The 12,830-nt window shown below is 42.9% G+C and overlaps 2 protein-coding genes across 6 annotated transcripts in view; one reads left to right on the forward strand and one right to left on the reverse strand.

Moving 5' to 3' along the window:
* Positions 1-3,282, forward strand: part of akt3a (AKT serine/threonine kinase 3a) — a 48,196-nt gene extending 44,914 nt beyond the window's left edge. For all 3 annotated transcript variants that reach the window (XM_088305233.1, XM_088305231.1, XM_088305232.1), the window contains one exon: positions 3-3,282. In XM_088305233.1, coding sequence (XP_088161359.1) covers positions 3-88 — 86 coding nt within the window. In that variant the 3' untranslated portion in view covers positions 89-3,282. The remainder of the gene's footprint in view (positions 1-2) is intronic.
* Positions 3,283-5,758: 2,476 nt separating this feature from the next.
* Positions 5,759-12,830, reverse strand: part of sdccag8 (SHH signaling and ciliogenesis regulator sdccag8) — a 42,828-nt gene continuing 35,756 nt past the window's right edge. For all 3 annotated transcript variants that reach the window (XM_088305223.1, XM_088305222.1, XM_088305224.1), the window contains one exon: positions 5,759-6,163. In XM_088305223.1, the coding sequence (XP_088161349.1) occupies positions 6,055-6,163 (109 nt within the window). In that variant the 3' untranslated portion in view covers positions 5,759-6,054. The remainder of the gene's footprint in view (positions 6,164-12,830) is intronic.

Consider the following 12,830-nt stretch of genomic DNA (forward strand, 5'->3'; position numbering starts at 1 on the left):
AGTCGACGAGGACAGCATGGACTGTTTGGACAACGAGCGACGACCGCACTTCCCGCAGTTCTCCTACTCAGCCAGTGGGCGGGAATGAACTCCGCCCCCCCCCTGCTCACCCCACCCCCTGCGGTGACATCATCACAGCTGGTCTATGAGGTCATCAGCGTGGGACACAAAATAAAAGAGGAAAACCTACGGCTTTCGGACCCGGAAGAATCTACTCCAGGAAGGATTTTGCCATCCTTTTTCTTTTTTTTTCCCAGCCATTTGGTCTCATTCGCGGTTCACGAAGGGAGCGGCAGGTACGAAGGCGGTTAGCTGCTATTGTGACATCCCCGAGTGGGACTGCTGCGCTTTGATTGGTTCCCTCCTCGCTGGCCATCCGCCTATACACACACACTCACACGCGTGACTCGGTTGTAATCTCAGGCTTTTCTTGCACACGTGAACCATTCTGGGATCGACTGAGCAGGTCTGGTAGGCAGGAGTTGACTCAGGTGCAATTTCCCACTCGTCGTTGCTGCTATTCCAACATCCGCCTCTCGGACGCGTACTCGTCCTCTTCAACCAGACTACTGCTAAACAGATCTATCGCTAGTAGGGCTGGGCGACATGACCTTCAAAGAAAAACTTTTCTTATTTTAATGTCACTGTCAACAAACTTTTTTCCCCCACCCGCTGCTAAGGAAAATTTGATTTCCACCAAAATAGTACAATTAAAAAGCTGCATGTTTACAGATACAATGGAATTCGCTTTCATAATTGATCAGTCTCAAAAAGTATGAACAAAACCAAACCGTCCAAAAACCAAAGCAATATTTCCCATAGAAAATTATGTAAATTCACTCAATACATTCCAGAAGCCCAAAATGATGAACAAAAATACACTTTATAGGGAATAACTGTAGTAATCAAAGAGAAAATGATGTGAAAGAAATATTTGATTTGAAATGCACTTTTCCTACTACTACTAAAATAAACTGCGAACTGGAATTCAAAGGGCAACATGTGCCAAAACCCAGTATTGTTGTTACTATTGCATTTGTCATTAAAAATGGAGCTGATTAACAAATTCTCACGAACGCAACGTTCAACAAACCTGAAGAGCAGGTTTGTGAACTCTTTGCAGACAACGAAAAAATAATTTTCCAAATTTTTCTTTTCCGAGTCATTTTTTTGCCAATTAGTTGCTAGAGGAGTTAAAAAGTCCCGTGCTTCTTTTTATTTACAGCCCTGTTGTTTGTGTAAGTTGTGCACATCAACAAGGGGGGAAAAAAAATCTTCGTGAGCAATAAACTGGATTTATTCAATGAATTGTAAGAATGGCCCAGCCCTAACTGCTAGCTAGCGACACATCTGCGCCCCCGCTTGCTTGCTAACTTGCTGCTAACGTGGACGCTAGGACGCATCCACATGGCTCTAGCCGACAAACAACGTAACTAATCAAGGATGTCACGTTGCCACGCGAGGAGGTTCCGCGTCCAAGCGCTGCAGCTGCCCGACCATGCCCCCTTATAGCTTTACTACCCACAATGCAACGCTCGCTCGTCGATCTAAGACTGGACGGTGGCAAGATACAGCGCCGCCGTGGACGTAAACGTATTTACGATGGTCTTTCCTTGGTGGAGGTACTATTGGCTTATTTATTATCCTGCTCATCGCCCCCCCCTCTTTTTTATATTTGACTTTTTTCTATTAACAGACATGCGATTTTACCGGACACGTTAGGGCTGAAAAAAACAAAGTGGCCGAAGAATGTAGGAGGGGGAGCCGGTTCCGTCGCTTTTTACCTCCGCCAAGCATTATTTGTGTATTTATTACTTTGTGTGTTTGTACGTTTAGTGGGTTGTGCGCAGGACCAACGCCTTCCTGGCAGAGGTTTTGCTGCCATGCGAAAGGTTGCCAGAGAGCGCAGACCTCCACCAAGGCCTTTTTTTTTTTTTTCATTTTTACGATTTAACGGCACATTTTCATGAAATACAGTGGAACCTTTCATTTCATTTGCAAAAACATTGAAATATACACCTCAAAGTTTACAACCTGGACATCACCGCAGAGTTTACAGATAGCCAAAAGGGAAAATGTGATCATAACTATACAACAGGAAATAGAACTTATTGCTGCAGAGGGGTAGTGGAATGGGACACAATAATGTCCTGGCTGCTCAGTATTCGTCCCAATTTTTTTTTTGTAGTTGATCATGATAATTAACGTCTCTTTTTTTTCAAGTACTGTGCTGTTTGTATATAATATACATATGTGTATGCGTAGAAATACATACATATGCGCACACACACGTTCTCACCCCTCAAAAATATCAGTGAATTATTTATATTTTTTTGGGGGGGAGCGCAACCTTGTACAAAGATTAATCCGGATATAAATAATAGTATTTTTGTTTGCTTGTTTCAAGCTAGATTTGCCTTGGTGAAGGTCTGACATTTTAGCTCTTCTGTTTCGTTTTATTTATTTATGGCGTTTGCGTTTTGTGATCAAAATGTGACGAGCGAGCGCAGGCGACTGGTCGCGCTGAAACCCGACACGGAAACTTTATTGATAAGCACTTAAGAAATGTGTGTACGTGTGTGTGAGTTGGACAGGAAAGGTGAAGCGCAAGTAGAAAAGCAGAGGAAGAAAAGTGAAGAAGGTTGAAGAAAGAATCAACAGCGACATTGTAAGTTTGATAGCACGTAGCAGTCGTGGTTAGCAGGTCCGCCTCGCAATCCGACTTGCTCCCATATCCCCTCCGCTACCAAAAAACTTCATTGAAGTCTGGAAATGGTCTCAACGTGAGTTGGTATGTATTTATGTCTGTATGCAAGTGACTGGCGACCAGTCCAGGGTGTACTCAAACTCAACTGATGTTGGCCATCCTGGTGGATTTGAAGAAGCCGCTATCGTGGCAATATATCTTGAACCTGTGCGTTGACTTTTTGTCGCGTCGGTCGCCGTGGAGTGGTCGCGTCTTCCATTGTTGGAGCTGGTCCTTCCGTGTTTGTTTGTCTTTTCACACGCCACCAAAGCCTTACATGCTTTTGCTCCAAAACAAAGACGGGAAAATCGAGATTCATTTCAATAAAGACGAAAAGACAAAAACAACTTTTGATGCATTTAACGTACCATGCAGTTGAAATAGACAAAATGTTTGTCATGCTATTTATTATCATTTGAATGTCACTGTGTTATCACTTGAATTTGTTTTCTAATTTATTTATTGGATGTCATTTTGTTTGTGTTCATTCTGCAGTCAGACTTTATTTGAAACAAATAAATGTCTCCCTTTTCTTCTTTCCACATCTCATTAGCCAGGTTTACATGGACACCTTTTGCTTTTTAATCTGATTGAAATCATTCTAAAGAGAGATTTCTGGTTACTTAGCTGTTAACATGTGATGTGATCTTTTCCAATCAACCGTGTTCCAGCCGTGCAACACTTTATCGATGTGAACATTACATGCTTTATCAAGCACGAGTTTATTCGTCGGGATCCAAACCATTCATAATGTGTATTTTTACAAGGTATCAGTTTTGGCCAACGTGATCTAATTTGTTCTCCGAAATTCCCAACAATATGTTGCTTTTTAACATGCTTTAGATAAATATACAGGCTTCACAGTACACATTTGCTTGCATCTCGCTGTAGAATCCAAAATGGTGGATGATCATGTGATGACGCGGAGCACACGCCCTAATTAACACGGTGGGCGTGATATTTTTAACACGTTTATTAAAGTAACGTATTATAGCAACGCGTTACAAGAACATAAACGGACACAACTTTAGTTTTCCTGTAGCAGGCGTCCTCTGAGATGCTTTTGTTTTACATTCCTTTATAAAACACACATTGCTTAACAGAAAAGGGCACGAGGAGCTCCGCTTCTTCTGGTACTTGCGTATCTCCGTCTGGCCATTGACCCTTGACCCCCCCCCCCCTGGCGGTACCTTGCAATACTGAGTGACGGCACGGGTTGGCGCCTTTTCTGCAGCTGGTCGAGGAGTCGTGGCGCATGATGCAGCAGGTATGCGGAAGAAGGTCCCAAGTCCAAGCAAAGTGGCAAAAAGCAACTTTTAAAGCAGCTAAATCAAATGCAAAGCCATCTTAAATTCAAACAGTGTATCCGATTGAACTAATTATGACGCTCGTTCGTATTAACCAAAGAAATATACCACCCCTGTGAATTTCCATTTTTATTCCGACTGGTGTTTTGATTATTTTCATTGTTTGATTATTCGGATACATTCTAATTTGAATACACGGATCCGTGTAAATGCGGTGATTTAGGACATGCAGTTTTTTAATTTAAAAAATGTAGAAATGGAAATGAATGCCAAACCTTCAACCTTCTTCACTTCACTTAGGAATATGATCAGAAACATTGACGTGTTTGTTCAACTTATGCCCCCTAGTGGTGTAGCCAGTGAGCCCACAAATCAGGAAATCAAAAAATAACTAGAAAATGCAATTCCTGAAGAAATTGCGTGTGAAGGCGGAAAGGCTGGAATTTTTTTTGTGGAATGATTTTTGAATGAGACTGAATGTTTTTGAATAATATTGAATGACTCTGAAATATTGAATGAGGCTGAATGAATTTGAATCATAGTGAATGAAATTGAATGATTTGAATGACAGTGAATAATAGTGAATTCTATTGAATCATCATGAATGAAAGAGAAAAAATATTGAATAATGTTGAAAAATATTGAATAATGTCGAAAAATATTGAATAGTGTTGATTTATAGTGAATGACATTGAATGAAAATGGGGAAAGACAGTGATTAATGGAAGGTGGAAGGATGTTGAATGATCGTGGAAAATATCCAACCGACCGGGAATCGAACCGAGAACCTCCAAGTATGGAGCCAGGCTGCTAATCCACTGACCCAACCCTCTTTATAGAATCCTGGATGAATGTCTTGAATGGATTTAATATCCTAAGTGGATGCATTGGTGCAATGTTGAATGCCCCATTGCAAATGAATGGGGTTTTAGGGGGTGAAAAAGGTGAAATGGTGAAAAATGTGAAAAAGATAGAAACATGAAAAATGGAAGCCCCCATGGTGGGAATTTTTGGAATAGATTGAAGTAGGAACGGTGAAAATCGGACGAAAAATGCGAGAGTAGTTTCGTGACGTCCCTTCAGGTTTCGTGACGTCACTTCCGGTCAAAATACGCCACTTCCGGTTCCGTGGCGTCACGTCCGGTTTCGTGACGCCGCTGCCGGCTTCGTGACGTCACGTCCGGTTTCGTGACGTCACTTCCTGTTTCACGACGCCACTTCCTGTTTCGCGGCGTCACCCCCGCCCAGATACGTCACTTCCGGTTTCGTGACGTCACTTCCGGTTCCGCGACGTCTGGTTAAAATGGGAAGGGGTAATACAAAAATAATTGAACCATTTTAAAATGTCATGAAAACTGTTTTTAAAGTATTAAAATGGAAACTAATAAAATTTGTCTGAACATGGAAAAAAAAAAAAACAATGGCAATTTTGAAAATGAGCTTTATTTAAAAAAAAATAAATTTCTTCTATTCCAGCAAGTAAACAACTTTATGAATCTGCATAATTGCAATCCTGTTGAAATACAAGAGAAACAAACACACATTTTAAGCTCTATGTCACATGTGTCAAACTCAAGGCCCGGGGGGCCAGATCTGGCCCGTAACCTCATTTTATGTGGCCCGCAAAGGGCAAATCATCTGCATCAACTTCCTTTTTCTAGCATATTTTCTTCACTTTTAACAACACTAAGATATGAGATATTTGTTACCAATCCTCCCCTTTTAAAATAAATTGAAAAATTGTTCAACAATTACTTACTAGCTTTGGATTTCAAAACTGGCTTTCCAATCAATTTATATGGGTTCACAATCATACCGGCCCTCTGAGGGAAACCACAACTACGATGTGGCCCGTCCACAAAAATGAGTTTGACACCCCTGGTCTATGTAGTAGTGCAACACCTCTTATCCTCCACATCAAACTCAACTCACTAATATGCGTTCCGAAACTCAGTCTCACACGCACAAATACACCCAATAATATACGTGTGTGTGAGTATGTTAGTTAAGGAGTGGTTGTGTGTGGTTGATCATCGTGTGGTTCTGTTTGGCCAGCAGCTCACACACCTGCTGGGCGCTGCTCTGACAATGACGGTCCAACTGTTGAAGCCTACAAAACACACATACACACAATTATTGACGACACACAAAGTATGTTGGCCACAGCAACAGAAACAATAAATGGGGGGGCCAAAGTGTGTTTGTGTGTGTTAGGGGCGAAACTACTTCTCGAGAGCTTTTACTTTTCAAATTAAGTGTTGACAGCGAACGTCAGATTTACAAATAATTAAATGTATGTTTTTAATGGTTTAAACTGAATAGTCAACAAAAGACAATTGAGAATGTGATGGATTGCGTAACTGTAGAATTTACAACGGGTAATTCGAGAAACCTGATTGCAAGCTGTGTCTGTAGAAAAACAGGTTCCTGTCTTGATATATTTCATGAAATGATGGAAGATACTGTATGAGCAAATTAATTACATGAAAACATCTTTATTTGTGAAGACTTCAGTGTACATTTGTTGAAAGCAACTGAACTGAAAGGAAATATGAATTTTATTGATGCAATACAATGTACAGCTTAGGTTTATTCCCGACCATCCTAAAGCCAACAAAAAGCATAACCAGAAATAGTGCAACAATAATTGATCATCTTCTCAATGAATTAGTGACTAAAATTACCAGTGGATTACGCCGAACTGACATACGGTATGTGACCATCTCCCAATATTTGCAATTGTTTCCAAATTTATTGTAATAATATAATATAATTTGATAATATAATATACTAAATTATTTTCAAAATATTTGTCTCTCAGATAATTTATTAAATGATAATCACATTTAGGTGAAATCAGCCATTCGGGAAAGAAACAAAGACAATTATTGTGGTAAACCAGCAGTGTGAATTTTCTAGAAAATTTTTGTTTCATTAAAATGACCAGAAATAAGGGTTCCCTCTTGGTCAGTCTAGGCTGATAGTGCACTGTTGGTAAGGAAAGGGTGTATTCGTGTGTGTGTGTGCTTTGTCGCTCCTCCACTAGCACACTTCATTCATTAATTAGGACTTAATGTGGCTTAATGCCTCATACGTGCACACACGCGCACACACCAGCCAGGCCTGTAAAAGAAACTTGAATGGATTAGTGTCTGCATTAAACAATGACGTTTGTCTCTGTGTTGACATTCCGACCAATAAAAGGACCCCACTTGCAGTACAGCGTGTGTGCATGTGTGTGTGTGTGTTTTTAAGACAGCAGTCAAAAATCCAAACAGGTTTAGCTGGGGGGCACTCTGCAGTAATTTCCCCTGACAGTCTTGATAATGACACACTCTACCTCGAACCACAACACACACACACTCACACTCACACGCACACGTTCTCTCTCTCTCTGTGGCATACATGAGTGGTAGCCCAAAGCTAGTGTTGATATTAAGTGTTTGTTTGTGGCCGTGTTTATTTACAGGTGGGATTGTGACATGTCCTGCGGGCCAGGGGGTGTCTGAGGGTAAACCATTGGTCAAAGGAATCCGGAAGGTGGGAGGAGCCAAGGAGGATTAAAAAAAGAAAATAGAAATAGAAATAGAAATCCCTTTATTGTCATTGTACTCAAGTGTGCAACGAGATTAGAGGGCTCCCCTCTCCAGTGCAATACAACAATAATACAGACAAATATATAAATTAGATAAATAAAGAAGACAGTGCAATGGAATTCAGTACTGAATAGGGCATATAGAAACACATCACAATGCTGTTTTGCGAGGTTAGGGTGGTCTCGTGTGTGTGTGAGAGTTCAGTATGGAGATGGCTCTCGGAAAGAAACTGTTTCTCAGTCTATTGGTCCTTGATTTGATGCATCTGTAGCGCCTGCCAGAGGGCAACAGGTCGAACAGGTGTGAGTTTGGGTGGGTATTGTCATTGACGATGTTGAGAGCCCTTCTGAGGCACCGGGCGGTGTAGATGTCCGACAGTGGGGGAAGAGGGCAGCCAATAATCCTTTGCGCTGTTTTGACTGTCCTCTGGAGCCTCACTCTGTCCGCCTCAGTGCAGCCGCTGTACCAGGTGGAGACACAGTACGTCAGCAGGCTCTCGATGGACGAGTGGTAGAAGGCCAGCAGCAGCTTCCTGTCCAGGTTGAATTTCCTGAGGACTCTCAGGAAGTGCAGACGTTGGCGGACCTTCTTTACCACTGCTGTGGTGTTGTGACTCCAAGAAAGGTCATCGGAGATCTGTACTCCCAGGAACTTGAACGTGTGGACCCTCTCCACACACACGCCTTCGATGCAGAGGGGGGGCGGCAGCGTCTTGTTCCTCCTGAAGTCGACGACAATCTCCTTTGTTTTAGCAGAGTTAAGGTGCAGTCTGTTGTCCTTGCACCAAGTTGTCAGTCTCTTTACCTCCTCTCTGTAGGCTGTCTCGTCACCTTTCGAGATCAGACCGACCACTGTCGTGTCGTCAGCAAACTTGACGATGGTGTTGTTGCCGTGGGCCGGGCTGCAGTCGTAGGTGTAGAGGGCGTACAGGAGAGGGCTCAGCACGCATCCTTGGGGGGAACCGGTGCTCAGCATGAGGGTGGAGGACGTGTAGGGGCCGAGCAACACAGTCTGGGGTCTGTTGGTCAGAAAGTCCTTAATCCAGATGCGTGTGAGGGCAGGGAGGCCGAGAGTGTCCAGTTTGGCGACGAGGATGTCTGGGATGATCGTGTTGAATGCCGAGCTGTAGTCCACAAAGAGCATCCTTGCATAGCTCTGCTGTCGTTCCAGGTGGCCCAGCACAACATGCAGAGCAGTGTCGATGGCGTCCTCAGTGGATCTGTTAGCCCGGTATGCAAACTGGTAGGGGTCCAGAGTGGGAGGAAGGCAGTCCCTGATGTGCTGGAGAACCAGCCTCTCGAAGCACTTCATAATGACTGGTGTGAGAGCAACAGGACGGTAGTCATTCAGGTGGACGGCTGGTGACTTTTTGGGGACAGGAATAATGGTGGAAGTTTTCAAGCAGGAGGGGATGACTGCCTGAGCCAGGGAGCGGTTGAAGATCCTGCAGAAAACATGTGACAGTTGGTGGGCACATGCTCTGAGGACCTTGCCTGGTATTCCGTCGGGTCCAGTAGCTTTCCTGGGGTTGACCGCCAGGAGCGCGCGCCTCACATCAAAAGTCACATTTATTTATTTATGTTGTTCAGACACCTCAAGCAGATCGTCACCACATCAATACGCTGACATGACAGAAAACATCATCAAGGAATTGAAGGTGGCTCAAGTGGGCCACACCAACAACGATCATCTAGCCAAGTGTGAAGAATATCTAGTTTCCGCATTTTGCCGCCCCTCCAATCCAAGTCAACATAACGCAAAATTGTGACGCGATCTAGTGCCAGAGTCACAGTCAAGGTGACCAAAAAAAAAAAACATGGACGCACATAACATTGTGGAGTGACCGGAGTCTTAATACTAACGCTCATTAGAATCTTCAAGAAGTCGCCTTGAGACAAAACCTAAGAGTTAAAGTACACAACGCTGTCATTGCGCTTACAAATACACGGCCTGTAGGCCAGAACCAGGCCGGCAGGGGCTCCAGTTCAGCCCGTGGGGATAGAGAACACGTTCACGGTGATTGCTAACTTTGTCCACTGAAGGGCAGACTAACAAGCACGTCAAAGATCTCTTACTATTTAAATGACAAACTGAAATTGGTTATTACTCAAAACTTGACAGCTGATATTGGTGCACTTGTGAAGGCTCAACGACATTTCTGAAGCAAAGACAACCGACTTCAAACACAAATGATGGGTTACCTTTGAAAACAACTCGATTCTGTACAAATATTAGACAGGTAGACACTCAACAGCTTCGGTTTAAAAGATGCTGCTTTGAGTGAAAACACTTTTAGATTTATGAGGTACATGAGGAATGTCACAAGCAACTCAGTAAGCTGGATGTCAACACATGAGCGGCTGAAAGAGTTCTCACGGGGGCTACATCAACGATGATTAACGTTTCGCGTTGTGTATTAGCATCAAGCTGGTGCGCTTTTCGCCGGCAAAATTACGTGGTTGTTTGAAATTTGCAAAGTGTTTAGTTGTACACTTGTAAGTCAAGGTACACAAACTGCACTTTATGACTTAAAGGCCGTTATTTGAGGAAGTCATGTATCTTTTGATTGTGTGTGTTGGGTGGGCAAGAGGATTAGAGAGCAGGCTCGCCTGGTTGCAAAAACGCCGCCAGTGGCGCCGATGCTGCAGCTGCCACACATGCATACGCATACTGAATGCTACATAAGTGCGCCTGCAGGTCATCGCCACCGGTCTGTCATGCCAGTTGTTGCTAAGCTAACATGCACAACATGTGTGGTGACATTTTCCAGGGGAATGACCAAAAAAAAAGTGCTTGAAGAATGATTTTCCAACCATCACCTGGAGGTCATTTTGAGCCAAGTTAGGTTGACTATGAGAAAAATGCCAGATACCAGATTTTTAAGACAGATCCCAGGACAAGTATTTGCTCTTTGAGTATTTTCCGCCACAGGATACTTCAAGTATTTTTGATATATAAAATGTTATTCATCACAATGACCAAACATCTTTGTTCCCGGCGCAGACGTGAATTCAAACTACTGCAGTGTGGCGACAACTACTGTTGAGGAGGACTTACTCAATGTCACATTTACGATACAATACAGCTTTATTTATAAAGCGCACTTCACAACAGCTGGAGCCGTAACAAGCTGGAGCATTCCATATGGTGTTATATAAATGAGCAGGAAATTAGACTTAGCTAACTGGTTTTCGCCCATCCCTAATAAAAGAAATTGCAAACTGGGGAATGAGAAAAACTGGAAAAAAGAAAATAAATTCACTTCATTTCACAATTATTTCTAAGCATCATTTTCAGGTATCCACGGTTCGATGGTGAAAGATTCAAAGTCAAAGAAGTGATTGCATTCAAATCGGCTCCATGCGCTACAGGCGTGTTAACGACGCGTCTTAAAGCGTGTTTTAAAGGTTGCGCTACTGTTGCTCAAACAGCAGCAGGTTGTCTTTTATGAGGCGTCCTCGCTGACTTTGCAGGCTTGCAAGGAGTGCAGCTTGACAGGCCTCTGGCCACTAACGGCGCCGCCGTCGCCGCACTGCCGGAAGCCTGCAAAGCTACGCCAATGTGCGCCGAAGTGGAATGCCAAACCAGGCTGCAGAAGCCTGACCGGACCACACCACAGACGAGCGAGACGAAGACCAGGAGGCGCACGCCATCTAGAGGCGAGGACAGGAGTGGCTCTCGTCATGCCTCATCAAGTGCCGCAGCGCTTCGGGAATGAGCCAGCAGCCAAAATGAGGTTCATGTCACAGCATTTCAAATGCCAAAACGAATTGCAATGTGAAAGGAGAAGGAACTTATTATTTTATTTCCATTTTCTTCTTGATATGAAAATGTTGAACTTTGGGGGGGGAAGCGGGAAGTACAGATTCTATAATACTTATTTTCATGGCCCAAATTTTGACTCTTGGAACGGTTTGCAGGAAGTGAGTCACAAATGTACCTGTAGTAATAATATTTTTTTTCCGATTATTATTATTTTTGTTAATGTTTTTACCAGCTGCAATGAAATGAAAGTTGCGCACATTTAGTGTAGTACCATGTTATGCCACAAAATGCCAGGCAGCATCGAGACCTACTTGAAAAGTGCGTAATGAAGAACAAGAAGAGGCAGAGAAGGCCCCCCAACTACAAAAGCTGCAGGATTACCATCCCGAAAGAGAAGTGAGAATATGCATGTGAATATTGTTGCGTGCTTTGTTTGGATTTTTGCTGCTCCTTGTGTGTTAAAAATTAATTAAATAACTTATTTTTTGTTGCCTTAATGCTTTCACATTAAATATGAAATACAGGGACAGCATTTGACTCTTTTAAAATACTTTGTCCTTTTAATTTTACAGCAGAGAGAAAAATCGGCCAGGTTTAAAAAAAAAACAATATTGTAATTTGTTTGAATGTCATCACTGTTGTCATGAGTTAATGTGTAAAAAAAGACAAGAAATTAAAAGGGCTTATTGATCAGCTGATTAAATCAGATAGCGGATTAATTGGTTGGGCCCTTTGTTTAATTTGGTTTGTGTAACGTGTCCGTTTTGCAGTAAACATCAAACGGGAGCCACAAACAATTTGAAGCAACCCTGCCGTGCCGCTTTTCAGAGTGAATGTGAGATTGAGAACAGATGCTAAGAAATACTTCACAAATTCTACTTGACTAAGTTCAAGCGTGTTTAAAGCATGTGGAAGGGCTCAAACTAACATTTCCACTTAACTCAAACAGATCACACACAACAAACTAATAAAAAAAGTTAAAAATAAAGCTTCACTGTACTGTAAATAATACCCCGAAAAAATGAGCACCTCAAAATAACAGACTGCTGGTAACTACAAACTATGTGGATGTTTCATCTTTCTTATAATCCTCGAACAGACACACACACACAAATGCATCAACCCAAGGTCTCATTAAGACACACACACACACACACACACGAGTCTCATGTTCTTAACCGCTGATAACTTAATTTACAAAAGAAAAGTTTTTGTAAGAAGTGGTGTCCTTCTAGCTTCTGGGGCATGGCAGCACACTGTGTGTGTGTGCGTGTGTGTGTGGCAGGCGCCCAGATGAAGCAGCCCTCGCCCCCCAGGGCTTGAGGCGCGCCGGCGGTAGCAGCAAGCCTGTTCCTTCTTCCCGCGGCCCGTCGCGACCATTTGTTCCATTAAGCAATCTCCTGGAGCCTCTGGTGC

The sequence above is a fragment of the Idiotropiscis lumnitzeri genome, chromosome 9 (assembly GCF_059441095.1).
Source record: "Idiotropiscis lumnitzeri isolate Australia: NSW breed Sydney's pygmy pipehorse chromosome 9, RoL_Ilum_1.0, whole genome shotgun sequence".
NCBI lineage: Eukaryota > Metazoa > Chordata > Actinopteri > Syngnathiformes > Syngnathidae > Idiotropiscis > Idiotropiscis lumnitzeri.